The sequence below is a fragment of the Mobula birostris genome, chromosome 15 (assembly GCF_030028105.1).
Source record: "Mobula birostris isolate sMobBir1 chromosome 15, sMobBir1.hap1, whole genome shotgun sequence".
Lineage (NCBI taxonomy): Eukaryota > Metazoa > Chordata > Chondrichthyes > Myliobatiformes > Myliobatidae > Mobula > Mobula birostris.
Window position 1 is genome coordinate 17,847,097 of NC_092384.1, and position 26,654 is coordinate 17,873,750.

A 26,654-nucleotide genomic window follows, 5' to 3' on the forward strand; every position below is an offset into this window, starting at 1 on the left:
TAATGGCCCGACATTCACCAGTGAACTGTTCAGTGAGTTCATGCAGCAGAATGGCATTCATCACATTCGGACGGCTCCTTTCCACCCAGCCTCAAATGATTTGGCTGAGCGGGCTGTTCAGACAGTGAAGGAAGGACTGAAGCAGATGACAGGGGACTCTCTTAGCATTCGGCTTTCATGTTTCCTGTTTAAATACCGCCTCATGCCACAGACTACGACTGCCCGCACTCCCGCAGAGATGCTGATGGGGCGTAGGCCCAAGTCAAGATTGGACCTGCTGTGCCCAGACATGAAGGTGAAAGTGAAGAGAAAGCAGGAAAAGCAGAAGGAGGAACATGATCAACATGCTCGAGGAGGCAGATAAATCGAGATGACAATGTCTATGTGAGAAACAATCAGCAATGGCTGCCTGGGGTTATTCTTAAGCAGAGTGGTCCCATCTCCTATGTTGATAAGTTGACTGATGGGCGTGTTTTCCACAGACATCAGGACCATGTGCGCCTGCGTCATGATACCGGCTCAGAGACAGACTGTCTCCATTTGTTTCCATTTGTGAGACAGACGACGGTGGAAGCATGTCCACCAGTGACTTTGCCAGAGGGTGAGATGCTGGCAGAGGGGTCGGGGTCCCCTGAAGAGGATGGACATTCTCACGCAGACACACAGACCCCTCTCAGGCCCCCAACACCAGACCCACCCAAAACACCCTCACCAGCGGTGCCTGCTGGGTCATCGGGGTTAGTATGCAGATCACAACACACTCGTAAACCTCCTGACAGACTGAATCTTTGACGGGACAGCTCTTTTTTGTTGTTGTTAGATTGAATGTTGAATCTGTCACATTTTCCAGATGTTTTGTATTGGTAAGCTGTTGCTGAAATACTAGTATAAGTTTTCAGGGGTACGCAAGTTAATAACACCACTGCTTTTATTTCCTAGTTTTTTACACTTGGGGATGTTGGATTTTAAAGGGGGAGAAGTGTTGTGATGTGAGCATTATTAAAAGTAAGCTAATACTAATTAGGATAATGGGGGGTGGGGTTTACTTTCTGGTTTGTTTCAATGTACACATGATAAACTTGAATCTTCAATCCAGAAAATCTTTAAGGAATGCTAAATAGTTTGAGTAAATCCAAATTGAATTTAGAAGACGCCTGCTATCAGAGTGATAAGATGGATATATCCGAATATGACCTCTCATCTAAAACTTTGACTAACTTCTATAGATGTGTGTTGGAGAATGGTTTAATCATGGCCTGGTTTGGAAACACCAATGCCTTTGAACAGAAAGGACTACAAAAAGTAGTGGATGCTGCCTAGACCATTACGGGTGAAGGCACAGTTCTCATTAAACTGTGGGGGTGTGCAGCCGTGCAGTAACTGAAATGCTCCCACGCACATAGCCTTTGTTGCCGCATAACTGGAATTGAAAGCGGCACGAGAAAGTTTACGAAATGTGAAAGCTTTTCTTTGTTGTACTGTTTCATTATACCCTTCAGTTAATAAATAAAATCACATGATTTTTCAATTTTCGTTTTAAATATTCGTAGTATGCATTTTACAAAGAAATAATTAAACTGAAAACATTTTAGTGCAGTTCGGTGCAGTTTACAGGCAGTGTAAACATTTCCTGCTCAGAGCAATGGTTGGTCAGTGCAGCTACAAAAAAATTAGAAGGAAGTTTGGGTAAAGCCTCCCCACCGTTGAGCACACCTACACGGCGCCCTATGGCAGGAAAGCAGCATCCATCATCAAGGAACCACACCTCCCCCACCTCACAGGCCAGGCTCTCTTCTTGCTGCCGCCATCGGGAAGAAGGTACAGGAGTCTCAGGATCAGCCCCACCAGATTCAGGAACAGTTATTATCCCTCAACCATCAGGCTCATGAACCAGCAGGGATAATTCACTCGCCCTGTTCTGATGTCTCACTTTCAAGGACTCTTCATCTCGTGTTCTCGATATTTATTATTTATTTATTCATTATTATTATTATTATTATTATTATTATTATTGCATTTGCACAGTTGGTTTCCTTTTGCACATTGGTCGATTGTGTGTCCTGTTGGATGCAGTCTTTCACTGATTCTATTGCATTTCCTGTATTTACTGTGACTGCCCGCAAGAAAATTTATCTCCGGGTTGTAAATGGTGACATCTATGTACTTTGATAATATAGTTACTTTGAACTTAAACGTCACCATGGACTAGTGAGACAGAAAAACACTCTTTCCAGTCTTGTGTTTGAGTCCAAACAGTGAAGAAAAAAAGGGGGATAGGATCATTGTCAGATTCCATCCTGATCTCACACCAGTCATAAACTTCTCAGCAGATGACCATGGTGGCTGGGAATTTGGAACCACGGCTCTGAGTCTGCAGGCCTAATACATTGACACTGTCCCGTAATTCGTAGAAATCCAACCGTCACCGTCCGTGGCCCTGCAGCAAATACTATTGATTGACAAGCCGCTTTCCGGATTGATTGGACAATTGAAGATGATTGGCATGCATATTCGCCCGCTTATTGGCTCTCATTGTAAATTAGGAGGAGCATCGAGCGGCCCTGTGAGTGGCGCGGATTTTTCAGTTAGAAGCCGAGAAGGAAGGGGGCGAATTATAGGCTGTGGGCCTGTGCCCTTTTTGGTAAGTGTTCGGTCTGGAGAGTAACCTTACCGGGGTTTCGCATCCTCGTAAATACGTAGAGTTGACGGTGGGGTTCCGGTCTGGATTTGCAGCAGTCCGAGCCGGGAGAGCGGCTTTCCCGGTGGCCCAGGCCTTGGCCGGTGGGTCAGGCGGCGGTGTGGCGCCATGGCACTATGGCGGCGGTGTGGCGCCATGGCACTATGGCGCCGTGCTGGAATGCAGATGGATACAATATCTAACAGTCCCTGGCGAGAGCCCGATGGCTTCTCGTTATACCTGGCACTCTGATCCCTTCCGTGTCCGTCCTGGCGCTGCTCCAGCTTCTCCCTCTCCCCTTTCCTAGCCGTTTTCAATTTTCCTTCACCAACCAGCACCAACTTCTCTCTCCCGGTTCTCCTCGCTCCTCTTGCCCTCTCACTTGCACACCCGCTTTTGTTTTGTTTTTACTCATTATCCTTTATTCCTTGCTCCAATCCCCGATTTCTGACGAAAGTGTTAATTCTGCTTCTCTTTCCACAGATGTGCCTTGACTATTTCCAGCATTTTCTGTAATTGTTTCAGTGTTGTTGCATCTGTTTTTTTTTACCTCCCCTCCACCTTTTTAGGAAAGTGGAGTCATTCCTCCCAACCTTTTTATGCAGGCTATCTTATCTTTCCAGTTCAAATGAAAGGTCTGATCCCCAAACGCTGACTGTGAATTTCCCTTCAGAGATGCTGCTTGACCGGTTGAGTTCCTTCAGCAGTTTGTGAATCTGCAGTCTCTTGTATCTCCTTTCATGGTGGTTCTCCCTTTACTTTCACCGCACTTTAGCCCTTTATATCTCTCACATTCTTGTTGCCCTCTTCTGTCCCTCAGAAGCCTTAGCTCTTGCATTCTTATTAAATCATTTTTGTACTTATTTCCACATTTCTGATTATCTACACTGGGAGTTCATTATTTTAAATATATAATGTATTCATTTCTTTTTGACAGCAGTTGTTCCTCTCTTTCCTAGGAATGGCTCAAGAATTAATTGATGTCGTCATGCAGGCAGAGGAAGAAGCTGTTTCCTCGCAGTTAATACTTCGTGACCCAGCTTCAAGCTCAACAGGACCAAGCACTGACTATAATCCTGGCGGTGAGCAGCTGAGAGAGCTGCCCTTACCAGCAGTCCCTCCAAGTTCTCATCGTGGTGGGCTGGAAGCAGCATTACTAACTGAGGAACTTCAAAGGCTGCAAGGTGCACTGAGAACAGTAGCCCAGCATTTTTCACTTGGGCAGAGACCTAGTCAGCAACGTAGACAGTTCAGGAGGCATAGTCGTCGCCAGTCAAGTGCGAGTACTTCTCAGAGGTCAGCTTCATCCAGGTAACTCCTGTAGCCACAAAGCATTGAGAATCTAATGGCTGTGGCTTAACTTTTCAAGCATTAAGAAGCTTGGGCTTAGAATTAATCATGTTTATTTTGGCTTTCTGCAGGAATCTATACCAATGTTTTTAATTGTACTCCTAATGTTATTTTCTTACTCAGATCTGTTCTGACACAACTGTGGTTTGATTTAAAGGACTGTTGGTGTTGTAAAAGTGTTTTCTTCTGTAAATTTGGAACTCTGCAAATTTACAGCTGTCCATTTATGGATGGTGAACAACACCTGAATTCCACATTTTTTTTCAGTTTTGCTCCTCTATTGTGCTGCTTTGTCACACTGCTGAACTCTACCATCATCAAATAATACAGTAACATGTCTGATAACCTTCCACCTTTGGAATTTTGTCGATGCTGGTCTAATGGGAGTTTGAGATAGTGGCCAAAAGGTAGGGCTCAGATCGTGGTTGGGTGCGTCCAAATGCAGACAAGTAGGTACCAATGATATGGGTAGGAAGATTGACGACATTCTGCAAAAGAGTTAGGTGTTAAGTTAAAGGGCAGGACCTCCAGCATTGTGATCTCAGGATTGCCACCTGTGGCATGTGCTTGAGGCCAGAAATAGGAAGCTTATACCGTTTAACACCTGGCTAAGGAGTTGGTGTAGGAGTGAGAGGGTCAGAGTTTTGGATCATTGGGCTCCCTTCCGGGGAAGGTGGGACCTGTACAGAGAGACGACCTATACCTGACTAATATCCTAGCGGTAGGTTTGCTCGTGCTGCACAGTGGGGTTTACACTAGAGTTGCAATGGGAATGGAAACCAGAGTGCCAGAACAGAGAGTGGAGAGGCTGTGGAGATAGATGTCGGTAAGACCTCAGACAAAGTCGGGAATCGAAGGGTTGACCATTGTGTGACTGGTGTCCTGAGCTGCGTATATTTCAATGTAAGAAGTATCGTAGGAAAGGCAGATGAGCTCAGAGCATGGAATTGTGATATTGTAACCATTAGTGTGACTTGGTGCAGGAGGGGCAGGACTGGCATCTTAGCTTGCCGGAGTTCCGTTGTTTTAGATGCAACAGAGTGGGAGGGATTAAAGGGGAGGGGTAACGTTACAGGTCAGGGAAAATGGCACTGGAGTATTCGTCTGGTGAGAGATTATGTGTGGAACTGAGAAATAAAAAAGGTATGACCACGTTAATGGAGTATATTAGAGACCACCCAATAGTTGGAGGGATTTAGAAGAACAAATTTGTAGAGAGATTGCAAACTTGCAAGAAACATTAGGTGATTTTTAACTTTCCTCATATTGATTGGGCCTCCTATACTGTGAAAGAACTACAAACCCCATTTCCAGAAAAGTTGGGATATTTTCCAAAATGCAATAAAAACAAAAATCTGTGATATGTTAATTCACGTGAGCCTTTATTTAACTGACAAAAGTACAAAGAAAAGATTTTCAATAGTTTTACTGACCAACTTATTATATTTTGTAAACATACACAAATTTAGAATTTGATGGCTGCAACACACTCAACAAAAGTTGGGACAGAGTTAAAATAAGATTGAAAAGTGCACAGAATATTCAAGTAACACCGGTTTGGAAGACTCCACATTAAGCAGGCTAATTGGTAGCAGGTGAGGTATCGTGACTGGGTATAAAAGTAGCGTCCATCAAAGGCTCAGTCTTTGCAAGCAAGGATGGGTGGTGGCTCACCCCTTTGTGCCAAAATTCGTGAGAGAATTGTTAGTCCGTTCAAAAGGAACATTTCTCAACGCAAGATTGCAGAGAATTTAGGTCTTTCAATATCTACAGTACATAATATTGTGAAAAGATTCAGAGACATCTCAGTGCGTAAAGGGCAAGGTCGGAAACCACTGCTGAATGCGCGTGATCTTCGAGCACTCGGGCAGCACTGCCTAAGAAACTGTCACGCTACTGTGACAATTATAGCCACCTGGGCTCGGGAGTACTTTGGAAAACCATTGTCACTCAACACAGTCCGACGCTGCATCCAGAAATGCAAATTGAAACTGTATTACGCAAGGAGGAAACCATACATCAACTCTGTGCAGAAACGCCAGCGAGTTCTCTGGGCCTGAGCTCATCTCAGATGGACCGAAAGACTGTGGAACCGTGTGCTGTGGTCAGATGAGTCCTCGAAAAAAAGGGCGTCGAGTTCTCCGTGCCAAAGATGAAAACGACCATCCAGATTGTTATCAGCGAAAGGTGCAAAAGCCAGCATCTGTGATGGTATGGGGGTGCATCAGTGCCCATGGCATGGGTGAGTTGCATGTACGTGAAGGTACCATTGACTCTGAGGCGTATATTAGGATTTTAGAGTGACATATGTTGCCATCAAGGCGACGTCTCTTTCCGGGACGTCCATGCTTATTTCAGCAGGACCATGCCAGACCACATTCTGCACGGGCTACAACAGCGTGGCTTTGTAGACACAGAGTGCGTGTGCTTGACTGGCCTGCTGCCAGTCCAGATCTATCCCCTATTGAAAATGTATGGCGCATCATGAAGAGGAGAATCAGACAACGGAGACCACGGACTGTTGAGCAGCTGAAGTCTCATATCAAGCAAGAATGGACAAGATTTCCAATTGCAAATCTACTAGAATTAGTATCCTCAGTTCCAAAATGATTAAAAAGTGTTATTAAAAGGAAAAGTGATGTAACGCAATGGTAAACATGCCTCTGTCCCAACTTTCGTTGAGTATGTTGCAGCCATCAAATTCTAAATTTGTGTATGTTTACAAAATACAATTAAGTTGGTCAGTAAATCTATTGAAAATCTTTTCTTTGTACTTTTCTCAGTTAAATAAAGGTTCATGTGAATTAACATATCACAGAATTTTGTTTTTATTGCATTTTGGAAAATATCCCAACTTTTCTGGAAATGGAGTTTGTAGATGGAATAGGATTAATCAAATGTGTTCAGAAAAGTTTCCTTTATCAGTATGGAGAAGACCCAATGAGATACTTGATCTGCTATTAGGGAATGAGACAGAACTGGCGACAGAAGCTTATGTATGAGAAATCTTTACTTTATTGTCGCCAAACAACTGATACTAGAGCGTACGATCATCACAGCGATATTTGATTCTGTGCTTCGCGCTCCCTGGATTACAAATTGATAGTAAATATTACAAATTTAAATTATAAATCATAAATAGAAAAGGGGAAGTACGGTAGTGCAAAAAAAACCGAGAGGCAGGTCTGGATATTTGGAGGGTACGGCCCAGATCCGGGTTAGGATCCGTTCAGCAGTCTTATCACAGTTGGAAAGAAGCTGTTCCCAAATCTGGCCGTATGAGTCTTCAAGCTCCTGAGCCTTCTCCTGGAGGGAAGAGGGACGAAAAGTGTGTTTGCTGGGTGGGTCGTGTCCTTGATTATCCTGGCAGCAGCGCTCCGACAGCGTGCGGTGTACAGTGATTCCACAGATGGAAGATTGGTTTGTGTGATGTGCTGTGCTGTGTTCACAATCTTCTGCAGCTTCTTCCGGTCTTGGATGGGACAACTTCCATACCAGGTTGTGATGCACCCTAGAAGAATGCTTTCTACGGTGTATCTATAAAAATTAGTGAGGGTTTTAGGGGACAGGCCAAATTTCTTTAGCTTTCTCAGGAAGTAAAGGCGCTGGTGGGCCTTCTTGGCAGTGAACTCTGCTTGGTGGGACCAAGTCAGGTCATTTGTGATATTGACCCCGAGGAACTTAAAGCTTTTGACTTGTTCCACTTGCGCACCACTGATGTAAATTAGGTTGTGCGGTCCGCTACTCCTTCTGAAGTCAACAACCAATTCCTTCTTGCTGACATTGAGGGATAGGTTATTGTCTTCGCACCATGCCACCAGGTTCTTAATTTCCTCTCTACTCAAACTCATCATTACCCGAGATACGGCCTACAATTGTTGCGTCATCAGCAAACTTATATATTGAGTTTGATGGAAACTTGGCTACACAATCATGGGTGTACAGTGAGTACACTCATGTATCTGCATCTAGTGATCCACTAGTCTGCTCTGTGGGTTGAGATTCCAAACTGGACAAAGGCCAATTTTGATGGTATCAGAAAGGATCTGGCAATTGTAGTCTTGAACTACACTTCAAGATGAAGTGATAAATTGAATTTACCATTGGCTTTGTGGGAGAAGCCAGAGAGTGATAGTAGATGGTTACCTCTCTGAACGGAGGTCTGTGATTAATGATGTGCCGCAGGGATCGGTGCTTGGTCTGTTGATGTTTGTCATCTATATCAGTGATCTGGATGATGTGATTAACAGGATCAGCAAATTTGCAGATGACACCAAGATTGGGGGGGCGGGGGTGGTGTAGTGGCAGTGTGGAAGGCTGTCATGACTTATAGAGGGATCTGCATCAGTTGGAAAAATGGGCTAGAAAATGGCAGATGGAATTTAATGCGAACAAGTGCGAAGTGTTGCACTTTGGTAGGACCAACCAAGTTAGGGTATACACTGAACAGTAGGGCACTGAGGAATGTGGTAGAACAAGGGATCTAGGAATAAAGGTCCATAATTAGTTGAAGTGGCGTCACAGGTAGACGGGGTCATAAAGAAAGCTTTTGGCATATTGGCCTCATAAATCAAAGTATGGAATACAGGAGATCGATGTTATTTTGAAGCTGTATAAGATGTTGGTGAGGCCTAATTTGGAGTATTGTGTGCAGTTTTGATCACCTACCTACAGGAAAGATGTAAATAAGATTGAAAGAGTGCAGAGGAAAAATCTACAAGGATGTTGCTGGGTCTGGAGGACCTGAGTTGTACGGAAAGATTGAGTTTATTCCTCAATGTAGAAGATTAAGTGGAGATTTGATAGAGGTAAACAAAATTGAGGGGTATACATAGGGTAAATACAAGCAGGTTTTTTTCCACTGAGTTTGTGTGGGGCTACATCTGGAGGTCATGGGTTAAGGGTGAAATGTAAAAAATTTATGGAGAATATGAGGGGGAAACTTCACTCAACGGGTCGTGAGATTATGGAACAAGGTGCCAGCACAAGTGGTGCACACAAGCTTGCTTTTAACGTTGGGTAAGCGAAGTTTGAAGAGGTTCATGGATGGTAATGGTATGGAGGGCTATGGTTCCAGTGCCGGTCGATGTGCATAGGCAGTTTAAATGGTTGTGGCATGGGCTAGGTGGGACGAAGGACGTGTTTCTGTTCTGTACTTTTCTATGACTAGCTTAAATGTGTGGTTGGCATGGTGAGATGGAGCAAAACACGATTTCCATGCTGTTTATTCTGATAAATGTTGAAGTTAGCAGGAGGAGTCCTGGATGAAACGATGCTGACCCTCCAGTGTCAGAACAAGATATGGGTATGTGGTGCAAGATAGAATATGAGTGCTGGTAGTTTATGTAGGCTGCAATCTAATTATTTTGATTGCCTGCTTGAATTCAGTTTTTGGCTACCTGATAATTAATTGCTCCCGTGGTGGGCTATCCCAACATGTAATGCACTGCTTGTCTGTCCAGCAATAATGGATTAATCCATTTTGTTTTATTCTGCAAACAAATTTTATTGATAAACTGCTTCTGAGGAAGCACACTTCTCTAACCTATCTCTGTAATTTCATTTGACATTAAATTTTCCTAAGGCATAACCTTGTTGAAGAAGATCAGTACGACTGACTGCTGATGTCACTGCCTCAGCTGCTCCATGGTGACCAAGATTTTGCTCTCAGCAGGAGAGCTTAAGAAAAATGCTCTGATTTGAAGGAGAGAGATTTGGATTTGAAATCCTTTTTATTTGTCTTTGACATTTGACTCCAATATTCTGACATTTGATGACTAGGAATAAAATTTACATGTGCGATTTTTTTTCTCTCTCTCTCTTTTCCCCCCCCCCACCCCATCTCCCCCTCCAGGTCTGGGGCTCTGGATAACTACTTTCGGGTTAATACCCAACAGCGCACAACAACAGACGGGCTTGCACAATATGGAGCAGATGATGTGAGCAGTGAAGATTCAAGCACTGATCAGAGCACTGATCTCAGTGAATCAGAGGAGAGTGGTAGCAGCACAGAGATCGAGGATGACTTTGGAGGAAATGAATCTGTGGCAACCTCTGGTGAGTTGAGAGGTTTTGATGTCATTGTTAATGTAACGTTCGATTATATTGGCTCGTGTACGTCTAGGGGAAATCCAGCCCAGCACCCGCCTCAACACGCCCCACAGGGTTGGTCGCCGCCCGAATCAATCACAACGTCAATCATCAGCCAGCACACCCGGTAAATTTTAACAAGTACACTTTATAGATATTACTAATTGTATGACATTAATATACATTTGATACAGAGAGGGAAGTAATGAAAAAAAAGGCGCCAACACTTATCAAAGTCCAAAGTCCAAGTTCTGCGCGCGCTACAGTTGGAGCTCAATTCGACTTCAGACGACCACCTGAATTCCGTCGACTCACGGCTCAGGACCACCCTGAGTGATCAACCGGAGCCTCTCCGCACGTCCGCGGTCCTCCTCGTCTCTTCTCCGACCCCCTTGTCTCTCCCCCCCCCCCCCCGGTCTCTCCTCCGCCCCCCCCCCCCCGGTCTCTCCTCCGACCCCCCCCCCCCCCACCGTCTGTCCTCCGACTCCCCGCCAAAACCCCATCCACAGTCATATCATACAGCATGGTATCCCAAAACAAAACGATACGTAACCACCCATTGGCTAATAGAAGGCTGCTATCTGAATTTAAAGTAAAACAAACTGCTAGCGCAAACTCTCTTCAGCGTTAAAGCACAACAAAGTCATATTCCCCAGATTAACATAAAGTCGCCATTTTAAATGTAACGAAAGAAAGACCCCGTACACTCTCCCCCCACCACAAAAAGTCATGCCCTCATGACATTAACAGAGTTCACCAGTGCTCCTTGTAAAACACAAAACCCAACCCAGGTGCATAAAGCAGTGACATAATTTTCCAGGGCAGTAGAGATCACACCCTGCTCTCCCGGCGCTGTATAAGTTAGTCTTTCCAGGGGATGCCTACTCCTCTGAGGCCTCTGTACTTCCTCTGCTGACTCTCTCTGTTCAGACACCCCAGTTGACCCCCCCGGGCCTTTCTGTCGGACCTTCCCCTTCAGGATCCCTCTGCCCCTGTGAGCCCTCTGGCTCGGGTTCTGCCTCCACCCTCTCCTCCCCCAATCCCGGCTGTAATACAGGCGGCTCTGCAGCACCCTCCCTCAGTTCCCCTGACTCAGTGATGGAAGGGCCAGGAGTCTCTTCTTCCGGCACCGGGGAATCAGCGAACGGAAGCAGGTACCACGCGTCCGAATCATCATCTTCCGATGACGTATCCCTTCTCGAGGTGGGGACTGGCCCCGTTTTCTTCACAGCGGGCTCTTCCCTCGCCCCGTGCCCTCGCAGAGTCCTCTTAATAGGAGTAAACTCCCATTCGGGCTCTGGGTCCATCTTCACCTCTCGACCCAGAGGCAACAGGTGGTTCTGATGTAGTACCTTGACAGGGCCCTGCCCGCCCTCAGGTCTCACCCGGTAAACCGGGAGATTCGGCATCTGACTCTCCACCACATAGGGGGTGGCTGCCCAACGGTCCGCCAACTTGTGCTTACCCTTTAGTCCTAAATTCCGGATAAGGACTCGGTCTCCTGGCAATAGCTGGACGAACTTTACCTTCTGATCATACCTCCTTTTATTCCGCTGGTTCTGCTTGGTGTCTGCCGCCTCAGCCAACTCGTACGCCCTTTTCAACTCTCTCCTCATATCGGACATGTACTTCAGACATGGCTTCGAAGGTATTTCCCCCCGCTTCAGTCCCAAAACACAGATCAATGGGCAACCTCGCTTCCCGTCCGAACATCAGATAGTAGGGCGAGTACCCCGTAGCATCATTGTGAGTACAATTGTAACAATGAACCAAATGGGCAATGTGCCGACTCCACTTACTCTTCTGTCCAATCTCCAACGTGCCGAGCATGTCCAGCAGGGTCCGGTTAAACCTCTCAGGTTGAGGATCACCCTGCGGGTGATAGGGGGTGGTTCTGGACTTTTCAACCCCAAGCATATCCAGCAATTCATGTATAAGCCTGCTCTCGAAGTCCCGTCCCTGATCACTGTGGATCCGCCGGGGAAGGCCATAATGAACAAAGTACTTCTCCCATAACACCTTTGCCACTGTAGTTGCTTTCTGATCCTTAGTAGGAAAAGCCTGCGCATATCTAGTGTAGTGATCCGTGAGGACCAAGACATTCGCGGTATTGCTGGTGTTTGGCTCAATAGTCAGGAAATCCATACACACCAGGTCCATGGGTCCCGCACTCTGCAAGTGGGATAACGGGGCCGCCTGTGCAGGCAAGGTCTTCCTCCTGACGCAACGGCTACAGGTCTTACAGTATTCTTCCACCTCCCCCCTCATCCGGGGCCAGTAAAACCGGTCCTTGACTAATCCATAGGTCTTCTCTACCCCTAAGTGCCCGGAATCATCATGTAGAGCCTGGAGCACAGTCTTCTGATACTTCTCAGGCATGACCAGCTGCCAGCGCTGGGGGTGGTCTGGAGGCGACGTGACCCGGTACAGGACATGGTTCTTCAGCTTCAACTGGGGCCACTCCTTCAGTAGTAGGGGAACGGAGGCATGTTTCGCCTTCTCCACCTGCCCCATATCACCTTGGCTAACCGCGTACCAGATAGTGCCAGTGCTTGGGTCATCACGCTGAGCCGCCTCCACTTCCTGGGGGCTCAGCTCCGGCAGCTGCCTGTTCCTCAGAGCAGTCACATTACAGTAAACAGTGGGCAGCGTGTCATCGTCAGCCCCCAGTTGATCTACTGCCCGATCTGTTCCCATCTGTGCTCCTACTTCCCCGTCACTCCCAACTTGACACATGGCCTTTACTCCCTGGGCAGGGACACTCTTCCACTCCTCGGCCATGCCCGACTCGTCATACGCCCGACGAGACAGGGCATCTGCATTGATGTTCCGACTCCCCGGGCGGTACTTCAGGCTGAACTCATAGGCAGACAAGGCTGCTAACCACCGGTGCCCAGTAGCATCCAGCTTCGCCGAGGTCAGGATATAAGTGAGGGGGTTGTTATCAGTTCTCACCTCAAACTGGGCCCCATATGGGTAGTCACTCAACTTGTCCACCACCGCCCATTTCAACGCCAAGAACTCCAGCTTGTGAGTGGGATAGTTTCTCTCAGATGGCGATAAACTCCGACTGACAAACGCCACCGGCCTCAATCCGTTTCCCTGTTCCTGGTACAGAACAGCCCCCAGACCGTCGTGACTGGCATCAGTGTGTAGAACATACGGCTTCCGGGGATCAGCAAATGCCAACACTGGGGCCTGCATCAGCGCCCTTTTTAGAGATTGGAACGCCTCCTCACATTGAGCATTCCGCCTCAATCCAAAAGGCTCTCCCGGGTTCAAGTATCCTCCTACCTCCGACCCTCGGTCTCCCTTCTTCCTCCTCCCCACAGGTGGATAGCCACACAGCAGCTAGTTCAATGGATGACTCATTTTCGCATATCCTTTCAGGAACTGCCGGTAATATCTGCAAAACCCCAAAAACGAGCATAAGGCGCTCACCTTCTGAGGTCTCAGCCAGGTGGTGACTGTGGCTATCTTACCCGGATCGGTGGCCACTCCATCTCACGAGATTATGTGTCCGACATAACTGACTGACGTCTTGCAGAACTGACATTTATCCAGGGAAAGTTTTAATCCTTCCTCCTTCAGCCAACTCAGCACCTTCAGCAGCCGCTCCTCATGTTCCTCCAACGTAGATCCAAACACTGTCAGGTCGTCCAGGTATACCAATACCTCCAGCAGGTTCATGTCCCCCACTGTCCACTCCATGAGCCGCTGGAAGGTGGCTGGGGCCCCCGAGATGCCTTGGGGCATTCGTTCGAACTGGAAAAACCCCAGGGGGCAGATAAAGGCTGTCTTCTCCTTATCAGTCTCGCTCATCGGAATCTGGTAATACCCACTCCGCAAATCCAATACACTGAACCACTGTGCACCACTCAGACAGACCAAAGCATCTTCCACCCTCGAGACTGTATATTGGTCGGGAACAGTGCGGCGGTTCAGGGTCCTATAGTCCACGCACATGCGTACCTTCCCATTTTTCTTCCTTGCCACCACTATGGGGGACGCATAGGGGCTTCGGGACTCCGCAATAATCCCTGCGTCTTTCAACTGCCGCACATCTTCCACATCTGCTGGGGCCAACCGCCACGACCTCTCCCTAAACGGGGTGTCATTTGTTACCCGAATAGTGTGCCGAGTGCTCTTGGAACAACCTACATCAAACTCGTCCTGAGAAAAGACACCCCTTAACTTCAGCATCTTCTCCACCAGCCTGCTCTTATACGCAGGCGGTACAGGGGAGTTTTCAAAATGAAAGGCCTCCTCGGTCAGCCGCCCCACGTTTCCCAATAGTTCTCCTCCAGTGGGCTTCGCGGGGGCGCTGGACATCACCGTCACCGGGAACAAGTGCACGAGGGGCATCCCGCACTTAAAGGTGATCTCCCTCTCCGTTATGTGCCTTACCATCACCCCCATCCGCCGTGCCTGTACAGCTGAGGGCCTCTGCAATTCAGGTCTCACCAGCGCCCCAGCCAGGAACCGGGACTCCCCTTCCAGGTCATCGGGAGCGTCTACTAGCAGGGCCTCGCCAGCCGGTGCTCCGGGGAATCTGGGGGTCCCCGTCACTAATGCCGCCTCCCCTGGCCGTATCACCTTAGGCCTCGCCTGTGTGCACCACACCGTCCCTCGTTTGCACTCAGGATCCAGCCCCTGGGGGTCACCCACTCCTTCGTACACCGCTCGGAACACGGGGTGTACCGAGAGGGTCTTCAGAAAGTTCTCTCTCCCGCCCCCCCAGCTACAAGTTCTACCTGCCCGATACCTTTAAGCAAACTCAACCCTTGCATCAGTACCTCTCCCGAAATGCGATAATCGACCCCGCTTACCACACACGCATGAGTCACCGGTACCACCTCCAATTCACACCAACTTACAATCTTATCTCGATCCATCTTCACACCACTTACTGCAACGACAAGTACAACTTTCCCGAAAAGTCCAAGTCCAGGACGTTAGCCCCCACTTGTAACATTCCGTTATATTGGCTCGTGTACGTCTAGGGGAAATCTCACCCAGCACCCGCCTCAACACTCCCCACAGGGTCGGTCGCCGCCCGAATCAATCACAACATCAATCATCAGCCAGCACACCCAGTAAATTTTAACAAATACACTTCATAGATATTACTAATTCTATGACATTAATATACATTTGATACAGAGAGGAAAGTAATGAAAAAAAAAGGCGCCAACACTTATCAAAGTCCAAGTTCTTCGCGCGCTACCGTTGGAGCTCAATTCGACTTCAGACGACCATCCGAATTCTGTCGCCTCACGGCTCGGGACCACCCTGAGTGATCGACCGGAGCCTCTCCGCACGTCTGCCGTCCTCTCCGTCTCTCCTCCCGACTCCCCGTCCCTCCCCCGACTCCCCCCGTCCCTCTCCCATCTCCCCGCCAAAACCCCGTCCACAGTCATATCATACAGCATGGTATCCCAAAACAAAACGATACATAACCACCCATTGGCTAATAGAAGGCTGCTATCTCAATTTAAAGTAAAACAAACTGCTAGCGCAAACTCTCTTCAGCGTTAAAGCACAACAAAGCCACATTCCCCAGATTAACATAACAAAGTCGCTATTTTAAATGTAACAAAAGAAAGACCCCATACATTAACATCAATTAATTTTACTTCTTATTGCAAGGGAAATGAGTCCTGCATTTATTTTTAGTGGGGCTAAGACTTATATCCATTGAACTTTATTCCATGTTTGCATTTAGTTCCAGCTATTCACTGCTTGGTGCCTGTGAAGAATTGTGCAGCACTAACGTTCATAGAATATTTGTCTTTGTCTCTTTCACTCTCCAATCAGCCTGTTCTTCAAGGATTCCTGTCTGAATTGGAGAAGGGAGAATGAGAAACTAGCAGGTGGTCAAAATATGTTAACCTTGCTTGAGTAGAACAAGGTCATTCCTAGTTGCTGTTTCCCTAAACTGAGGCTACGTCCACACTACGCCATATAATTTTGAAAACGAAGCTTTTTCTCTTCGTTTTGACCCTCCGTCCACATTGAAACGGTGATTTCATCCCCCGAAAACGGAGCTTTGATAAAACACTCCAGAGTGTGTAAATTTGAAAACGATTGTTGCACGTTGTAGTGTGGACGGGGTAATTGGAGATATTTAAAAACGCTGTCATGACAACACCACAACAACCATGCTTTTTCTGCTTCTGCTTGGTACTTTGCAAGCACTGCTGGATGGCTGTTATAACGCGCAGTCAGTGTGAATGGCGTGAGAGTTAAATTGTAAAGTGAGCTTTTTTCACTAGATCCCCTAAATTGATTTGATGGAGTCTATCTTTAAAAATACTAATGTCGGAACTGCGCAGGTCTGGCGGCAGAAGATTCCACTCTCTTGTTGATCTTGGGTAGAGGACGGCTTCATGCGTGTGTTGTTTACTTTATTGCCTACGTTAATAGCTTGTTTGGAGTTAAATATCTCCACGTTCTCCACTGCTTTGCTGACTTTGTGGTCATTTGTAACTCGCAGAAACAGCTCAACTTCATTGTCTGTCTAAACGAAGAAGTCTGGTCTGCTTTTTCCAGCAGAGGTTTTCTTTGTGTTCCTCAAAGACATTGTTGAAAACTTTCTTTCGCTGTTGTTGTTTGAACTCTAGTTTTTCACAACGCCACCGCGGAAATGTAAATATTATACCGTTCCCTTTTGGCTTGTTTTCTGTAGAAGCGTCTGTGCATGCCCAGTAGGAGTAGATTTGCCCGAATATCCATTTTAATGTGGACAGACATATTTTGAAAAACGCCTAGTGTAGACACCTGTCGTTTTTACTCGAAACCGGCGTTTTTGAAATTATCCGGTCTAGTGTGGACGTAGCCTGAGGAAGGGTGGCAAATGTTTGTTTATCCTGCTCAACATTTCATCATATTAACACTTTTAACTATTAAGTGTTATCACTATTAACACTTCTTTGATAATTAATTTATTTAACATGCATGGTGATTTGAGCAGCACACACAGAATGCTGGAGAAACTCAGCAGGTCAGGAAGCGTCCATGGAAATAAATAAACAGTCGATGGTTTGGGCTGAGACCTTCAGGACTGGAAAGGAAGGGGGTAGATACCAGAATAAAAAGGTGGAGGTAGGGGAAGGAGGACTAGCTAGAAGGTGATGGGTGAAGCCAGGTGGTTGGGAAAGGTAAAGGACTGGACAAGACATGATCTGTGAGGAGAGTGAAGCATGGGAGAAAGGGAAAAAGGAGGGGCACCAGGTGAGGAGAAAAGGTAAGAGGCCACAGTGGGGAACAGAAGAAGAGGGAAGGGAGAGGGGGAAAATTGATCTTTATCCAATCAGGTTGGAGGCTACCTAGATGGAATACGAGGTGCTGTTGCTCCATCCTGAGGGTGGGCTCATCATGGTGAAAGGAGGCCATGGACCAATACTTCAGAATGGGAATGGAATAGAAATTAAAATGGTTGACTGCCAGGAAATTCTGCTTTTGGCAAGTGGAGCAGAGGTGCTCAACAAAGCAGTCCCCCAATTTACATCAGATCTCACTAATGTAGAGGAGGCTGCATCAGGAGCACCGAATACAGTAGATGAGCATTTTCAACATTTTCACAGGTAAAGTGTCGTGTCACCTGGAAAAACTGTCTGGGGGCCCTGAATGGAGTTGAGAGAGAAGTAACTTTTCCCCTCCCTTCTTCCCCCTTCTTCTACTTCCCACTCTGGCATCTTCCCCCTTGCTCCCCAGTCTGAAAAAGGGTCTCAGACCAAAACGTTGACTGTTTATTCAGTTCTGATGCTGCCTCACATACTGAGTTCCTCCAGCACTATCTTTTCTGTTTTATGATTTGAGCAGGATCATTCCTGTGGAAGCAATAGAATCAAAAGAACAACAGAAAAAAAAGATATCAAAGTTATTTGGCTCATTAAAAGAGGATATGCATACCCTAGCATTGACCTTAAATTTTATTGCCCCCAACCCCAAAGTTTTCCTTTTAGCACCTTGTTTGGTAGATTTCTACAGTAAAAAATCCTCCTTTAAGTTAAATTTTAGGTCTCTGGTTTGTTTTTCAGTATTTAAGCTTTTGATCTGACCTCATTTAAGCTGAATTAATGTGTTTGAGTTCATTTTTATTTGCGCAATATATTACTTCACGTGGTTCCAAGTAATCTCATAACGCTATCTTTCCCTGGGCTATTATCGGGCCATGATCTACTTTGTAGCTTTCCCTCTCCCAATTATAACTGCAGATGGTTCTGCTCTCTCCCCCCTGACCCCTCCCCAAGTACAACTAGAGATGGTTCTGCTCTTCCCCCCCCCCCACACCTCCCCAGTGTAAATGGAGATGGTTCTATTCTCCCCCCTGACCCCTCCGCAAGTATAACTGGAGATGGTTCTGCTCTCCCACCCCTCCCCAATTATAACTGGAGATGGTTCTGCTCTCCCACCCCTCCCCAAGTATAACTGGAGATGGTTCAGCTCTCCCCCCCCACCCCTCCCCAAGTACAACTAGAGATGGTTCTGCTCTTCCCCCCCCCCCCACACCTCCCCAAGTGTAAATGGAGATGGTTCTATTCTCCCCCCCCCCCCCCGACCCCTCCGCAAGTATAACTGGAGATGGTTCTGCTCTCCCACCCCTCCCCAAAATTATAACTGGAGATGGTTCTGCTCTCCCCCCCCCCCCCCCAACCCCTTCCCAAGTATAACTGGAGATGGTTCTTCTCTCCCCCCCAACCCCTTCCCAAGTATAACTGCAGATGGTTCTGCTCTCTTTCCCCCCCCCCCCCCCCAGAAGTCATCAGTGGGGAAATACGGTGCAAGTATTTGCATGTATCAGGAGTTATTAATTCTAAAAGTATGGGGATGTAATTAAAAATGGTTGGTCTTTGACTGCTTGAGGAATTCCTGCAGCAATGGTTTGAGGTAGAGATGCAATTTGAATAACTATGGGCATCTTTATTTGAGATAGCAATTATTCCAGCCTGTAAGTTTTCTCCTTTAATTTCCACCCAAATAAATTTTACTATATCTAGTTGATGCCTTTTCATTCACTTAGTTATCTTGATGTCTGCCCTCACCTCTTGCATTTGTACCTGGTCTATAGAGGTGTGGAAATGCAGTGCTGGTGGAACCCAGGCTTAATGTGAGGAGATTCTTGAGGTGGTGGATTGATTCTAGATTTCCACCTTGGCTTGATGGCAGTGATGGTGCAGGGATTTAATGACTAGATTACAGTGTGCGGTGGGATATAATTCTACTGTTCTTGAAAGCCCATAATGACTCATCATGGCTCAGTTTCGATATTCTGGGATCTTTTCTGCAACTGGCCAAGTTCAATATGGTGATAGTGTAGCCTAAAACGGAGCACTGAAGCAAAGACGTCAACTGCACAAGAACTGTGCAGAGTTCAGACTGTTTTCCAATGCTCTTCTATTAAATCTAGTTACATTTTTTTCAGTCAGGCTGAGATGTGCTATAGTGGTTTGTTTCCTAAAACCCAATACATTTGCTTCTCTCAGTTAAATTTTATTTGCTAACTATCAAGTTTTAACTGGTGTAAATTCAAGCATCTAATGGTGCTCTGTTTCTTTACACCTCAATTTGTCTGTAAATATAGATTACCCTTGTAGCACCAACAGCTTTTCATTTAGCAGAACTGTCAGTTGACCATCACACTACCTGCTTCTCTTTGGAAATTCATCTTGTTCCAACCGTGTTCCTTTTAGAAATTAAATATATTGTGTGCAGTTCTGGTCACCTACCGACAGAAAAGCTATCAATAAGCTTGAAAGAGTGCGGAGAAGATTTACAATGATGTTGCCAAGACTTGAGCGGAGTAATGGTGAAAGGTTGAACAGATTAGCACTTTATTCCCTGTTCTCTGCAGTGTAGGTGAATGAAGGGAGATCTTATAGAGGTGTACAAAAATTATGAGGGGTATAGATAGGATAAACACATGCAGGCTTTTTCTCCTGAAGCTGAGTGAGACTAGACCTAGGAGTTATGTTTAGGGTGAAAGATAGAACCTCAAGGGAAATTTTAGCAGTGGTGTGAGTGTGGAATGAGTTCTCAGTAGAAGTGGTAGATGCCCGTTCCGTTGCAAAATTTAAGAAGTTTGGATAAATATATAGATGGGAGGGGCATGGAGAGGGCTATGGTCCAATAGCAGGTAGATGGGACCATAAACAGTTTAGTGTGGACTAGACAGTCCGAGGAGTCTCTTTCTGTGCTTATAGTGCTCTATGACTCTAAGATCCAAGAGCGAATGGTGCCATTGCCCTATACAGCTGTGCTGATCTACTTCTACAGGCTGAAAATAATGAGCAAAGTGTCCTCTGGTTATGTTTATTAAAATAGACTAGAAATGGTTTTCATTTGATTAATTCTATTTCCCTTGTTTATTTGGAGGATTACTGTCATTTAGAATTAATGTGTTTTGGGTAGTGACTGAGCAAGTAGCTCAGTTGTATCTGGGCAAACCAGGGTGGGCAATCAATGCCAGGTTTCTCTGCAATGCTCATATCCTGAAAATGAGCTTCACAATATTTTGCAATGGAGATTATTTTTTAAGACCTCACGCTTCTGTTTTCTATAAAGTAATTGTAGCTTGTGTGGCTTTTTAATATTAGCATTCTGAAATGCTCAGAGTGAAAAGAACAGTATGTTTTAACTGTTGGGTATTCATACCTGCTTTTACATGACATACGACTGGGTTACGGTCACTATTACAGTCTGCATCTGGATATGTTTTGCATTGAGTCACTGAGTTTCTAAATCTTTGGTTTACAGTAATAAAATCAATTTGATTTCTAGTGATATCAGCTGGACTTTTCCAGGTCCACAAGCATCTTGGATGGTTTTTAAAGTAGGTATTAGTGTGCAAACTTAAAGCACACGGTATTGGGGGTAAGGTATTGGTGTGGGGGGAGAATTGGTTAGCAGACAGGAAGCAAAGAGTGGGAATAAACGGGACCTTTTCAGAATGGCAGGTGGTGACTAGTGGGGTACCGCAAGGCTCAGTGCTGAGACCCCAGTTGTTTACAATATATATTAATGACTTGGATGAGGGAATTAAATGCAGCATCTCCAAGTTTGCAGATGACACGAAGCTGGGTGGCAGTGTTAGCTGTGAGGAGGATGCTAAGAGGATGCAGGGTGACTTGGATAGGTTGGGTGAGTGGGCAAATTCATGGCAGATGCAATTTAATGTGGATAAATGTGAAGTTATCCACTTTGGTGGCAAAAATAGGAAAACAGATTATTATCTGAATGGTGGCCGATTAGGAAAAGGGGAGGTGCAACGAGACCTGGGTGTCATTATACACCAGTCACTGAAAGTGGGCATGCAGGTACAGCAGGCGGTGAAAAAGGCGAATGGTATGCTGGCATTTATAGCGAGAGGATTCGAATACAGGAGCAGGGAGGTACCACTGCAGTTGTACAAGGCCTTGGTGAGACCACACCTGGAGTATTGTGTGCAGTTTTGGTCCCCTAATCTGAGGAAAGACATCCTTGCCATAGAGGGAGTACAAAGAAGGTTCACCAGATTGATTCCTGGGATGGCAGGACTTTCATATGAAGAAAGACTGAATGAACTGGGCTTGTACTCGTTGGAATTTAGAAGATTGAGGGGGGATCTGATTGAAACGTATAAGATCCTAAAGGGATTGGGCAGGCTAGATGCAGGAAGATTGTTCCCGATGTTGGGGAAGTCCAGAACGAGGGGCCACAGTTTGAGGATAGAGGGGAAGCCTTTTAGGACCGAGATTAGGAAAAACTTCTTCACACAGAGAGTGGTGAATCTGTGGAATTCTCTGCCACAGGAAACAGTTGAGGCCAGTTCATTGGCTATATTTAAGAGGGAGTTATATATGGTCCTTGTGGCTATGGGGGTCAGGGGGTATGGAGGGAAGGCTGGGGCGGGGTTCTGAGTTGGATGATCAGCCATGATCATAATAAATGGCGGTGCAGGCTCGAAGGGCTGAATAGCCTACTCCTGCACCTATTTTCTATGTTTCTATGTATTCATAATGACCTGATTATTCATCTTGCACCATTCTACCTATTTCTCATCTGTCATTTCTTTCCCCACCCCCCCCCCCGTCCAAATTTTCCTAAGGTAGGGGTCCCCAACCTTTTTTGCACCGTGGACCAGTTTAATATTGACAATATTCTTGCGGACTGGCCGATCTATGGCGGGGGGAGAGGGTCGTTCAAGTAGGGTTGTCAATTTTTTCACTCCCAAATAAGGGACAAAAGTAGCAGTCAAATACGGGGCACTTGTGTTTACCCCGAGAAAGACAACCATGACCATGAAGCCTTGCACGGGCACCTGTATGCAATTTTTTTTTCTACAAGTCAGTTTTGGCTTAATCTTCCCGATTCTGTTAAGTGAAACTACACTGTACATGCATTATTTCTACTTTATATGGGCTGTGTATTTATCATATCATTCCTGCTTTTACTGTATTTTAGGTTTTATGTATTATTTGATAGGTTATTTTTTGGGTCTGGGAAGGTGCAAAAATTTTTCCCATATAAATTAATGGCAGTTGCTTCTGTGCTTTACGCCATTTCGGCTTATGAAAGGTTTCATAGGAACGCTCTACCTTAGTGGGGGAAATAGGGGACAAGGGCGGTCCCGTATGGGACAAACCAATTTAGCCCAATATACGGGATGTCCCGGCTAATCCGGGACAGTTGGCAACCCTATGTTCAAGTTCAACAGTGCGTGATAGGGAATGAGGAAAGGTGCAGCTGACTCATATCATTTCATATCGCCAAATAATATCGTTTCTTCGCGGCCCAGTAGCACATGCTTTGCAGCCTGGTACCGGTCCACGGCCCGGTGATTGGGGACCACTGTCCTATGGTATTTCCATCAGCAATTTGTCCTACTTTAGCATTTAGATCTCCCATGACAATAACAATATCTTGAGATTTGCATCCATTCTTTGCTTGCTCGAGCTCTTCATAGAATTTATCTATATCCTCATTTGTTCTATCTGTTGTTGGTGCATATACCTGTATAATTGCTAAATCAAATGGTTGTCCTCTGAATCTAACAAAGAGCACTCTTTCTGATATTGCCCAATGTCCTAAAACACTTTTTGCCATGTTTTCATCCATAAGAATTCCTACTCCATTAATATGGGATGTTCCACAAGAATAAATTAGTGTTTTATTTCTATTCTGACATGCTCCAGCACCTATCCAATGAACTTCGCTAATTTCCATGATGTTAATCTTTAGTCTTTCCATTTTGTTTATCACATTGTCCAATCTTCCTGCTTGATATAGGGTTCTTACATCCAAGTGGCAATAATTTTCTTTTGTGTTACTTGAATTTTATGAGCACTAGCTTGATGACGGTCGGGGATCCCCTGCTGACCAGAATCAACCCTACCGAGCAAAGCATCTTCAGAATTGTCTTGAAGATTCTCTTGACGCTGTTGTTGTGTGATACATTTTGTGAGTTTGACCATGGTTTTCTTAGCAAATATAGTCTAGGAAACCTAGTATCTAGCAACAGTGGTTTACTATTGTCTACTGTTGGGCGAACTAAAGAAATCGTCACTTCTCTTCCCAAATGTTCATCTGCCTGTACTATGGCTGTTGACATTTGAGGTCCTAGCTCATCTGCCTTCTCCGTCATAAGTTCAGTTACTGAATCTGCCGCATCTGCTGTTGGCCTTCGCTTGTATCCTGAGCAGGAATCCTTGCAGATGCTACCGTTCTGGGTCAGAGTGACCCTGGGAGCAATGAATGACTTGCCCCAAAGCTCTGAAAGTCCCCAGTCAGAGCCTCATCACCGGTTGCAGTTTAGAGTCATACCCTGGACTTAGAATAGAAGAGCAATAGAATGTGAATTACATAGGACCATAAGTTTAATGAGTCATATCATCAAGATACTTCTAAGAACTGTGATGACAAGAGCTAAAAGTAAGATACAAGCTGAAATAGGTAAAGAACAATGTGGTTTTGTGAAAGACGAAGGTACAAGAAACACAATATTGATGGTAAGGAGACTATCAGAACGAGCTATTCAAGTGCAAAAAGATTTGTTTGTTTTATTGACTACACAAAAGCATTTGATAAAGTGAAGCACAATAAGTTATTTCAGATCTAGATTTGAAAGACCTCCGCCTAATCAGAAATCTGTACTGGGAACAAACTGCTGCTGTAAGAATAGATGGAGAAGTGAGTTAGTTTACGAAAATCGAGAGAGATGTTAGAGAAGGGTGTGTTTTCTCCCTTGATTTATTTACTGTGTACAGTGAAATAATTTTACAAAAAATAAGAGACATCTTGGGAATCAAAGTTGGCGGTGAACACATCAATAATTTCAGATATGCAGATGACACTGTTAATTGCAAGTACGGAGGAAGAACTACAAAACTTAATTGATATAATTGTTGAAGAAAGTGCAAAAATGGGTCTATCTATCAATTGCAAAAAGACAATGTATGGTGTCACGTACCCCGTGACGGGTTAAAGAACCAGCAGAGATGGAAAACACTTTTGAGTCTGGTATTGCTATTAACTAATAATAATTATTAGTAACTATGCAGTACAGTAATATAAATCCAGATAAATCAAACAGATTAGCAATGATTATATATAAGTAAGTGTGGAATATATATGAAGACCAAGCTTCAAGTCTAGGGATAAATAGATAGTCTTACAATAATGAGTAAAGTTCAGTTCGTGGTATTGAGTTGAGTAGTGATGGAGAGAGAGAGAGGGAGAGATTTGAGTCTTCAGGTGAGCTGACACTGTCGATCTTCCTGTTGTCCTCAGTCCTTTAAAAGTCACCGACTGTGACCACAACAAAGGGGACCGTTCTTCTGTGGTGGAACTATCAACCCAGGCCCACTGGTCTCGCCCTGTTCACACTGCAAGAGCCACTGATCGATCCGCCTGTTTGACCCTCCAAAACACACTTTTTCTTTGGGCACAACAAAAGTCATTCAGTGTCCAAAATCATGTGTCACAGGTCTATCATCTGACCTTCTATTTATCTCACTGTACTGAGTACCAACTGTCTCTCAAATAGCTCCTCCCTTCTCTGTGTAAGAATGTACAAGCAGGCAATGTCCTTGGAGAAAGTATAAACAACCTGTGAGCAGCCTTTGTGTGTGTGTGTGTGTGTGTGTGTGTGTGTGTGTGTGTGTCTCTCTCTCTCTCTCTCTCTCTCTCTCTCTCTCTCTCTCTCTCTCTCTAAACAAGGTGTTCCCCTCTTTCTTCCCCCCTGCCCCCCCCCCAAAAGCACAGTTCATAGGGGTAATCAAGCACAGTGTATAGTAGTAATTCAGGACCCCGTCACAACGGTGATATCCAAAAAGAAGGAGAATCCTATCTGCAGGCTGTGAATAAACAGGGAAGATATAAAACAAGTACAGAACTTTTGCTACTTAGGAAGCTGGGTGACATCAGATGGCAGGTGCAACATGGACATCAAAAGAAGAATAGACAAAAGACACCTTTACGAGAATGAAGAGTATACTGACCAACACTAAACTAGGCATGACAACCCGCCTCAGAGAACTGAAATGTTATGTTTATCCAGTTATGTTATGGATCAGAATGTTGGACAATATCTAGTAACATGAGGGAATGAATTGAAGCAGCAGAGATGTGGTTTTTGAGGAGGTTGCAAAGAATATCCTGGACGAAACGAATATGTAACGAGGATGTCATGAACAGAGCAAACACAAAATGAGAAATAATGTATGAGATCATGAAAAGGCAACGTAACTTCATTGGACATGTGATTAGGAAAGAGGAGTTAAAATGCATGGTGATTATGGGAAAGATTGAAGGGAAGAAAACAAGAGGAAGACAAAGACAAATGATGATGGAGACGGCAGCCAGAGAACTGGAAATGAATACCAATGAATTGATCCACTTGACCCGAAACAGGAGTGTGTGGGCCATGGCAGTCAAAGTTCAAACTGGGCACAGCACCTGATGATGGTGATTCATACCTGCATATAGCTTTATTTGTGTCCATTCATAACCCATGTCATTTAAGGTATCATTTTCTTTTAATGCAAATAATTACTTTAAATGTGGTATTTTCTGCTTTTACAGCTTCAGCCAGCACCTTGGCAGCAGCAAACCCCGGACCAGCACAGAGTGCTGAGAATGAGGGATCACAGTCTACACATCAAGAGCAGGTCAGATATCCTGATAACTTTTTTTTTGCTTACAGACTTAATGCTGGGATTTCTAACTTGTGTTTCTTTATTTCTATTTAGAGATTCAGCATGAAATAGGCCCATCCAGCCCATTACACCCGTTTGACCAATTAACCAACTAGCCCATATGTCTTTGGAATGTGGGAGGAAACTGGAGCACCAAGAAGAAACCCACACGATCACGGGGGAACATACAAACAACAGTGGGATTGAACCTGGTGTAGTACAGCATTACGTTAACTGCTACACTACTATGCTGCTCAAACAGTACAGTATCTTTGGTCAGAACTTTGTTCTGTGATTTGCTTTACCTGGATTGTGGATAATTCTGTGGCAGTTAGTTAAAGCAGCACAGTATTTTAGCTTGC

The 26,654-nt window shown here is 45.3% G+C and overlaps 1 protein-coding gene across 1 annotated transcript in view; it reads left to right on the forward strand.

Annotated features, from left to right (window-relative positions):
- Window positions 1–2,554: 2,554 nt before the first annotated feature.
- Window positions 2,555–26,654, forward strand: part of rfwd3 (ring finger and WD repeat domain 3) — a 54,896-nt gene continuing 30,796 nt past the window's right edge. The window contains exons 1-4 of the mRNA XM_072279380.1: window positions 2,555–2,641; window positions 3,637–3,988; window positions 9,882–10,084; window positions 26,180–26,265. Of these exons, the coding sequence (XP_072135481.1) occupies window positions 3,639–3,988; window positions 9,882–10,084; window positions 26,180–26,265 (639 nt within the window). The 5' untranslated portion in view covers window positions 2,555–2,641; window positions 3,637–3,638. The remainder of the gene's footprint in view (window positions 2,642–3,636; window positions 3,989–9,881; window positions 10,085–26,179; window positions 26,266–26,654) is intronic.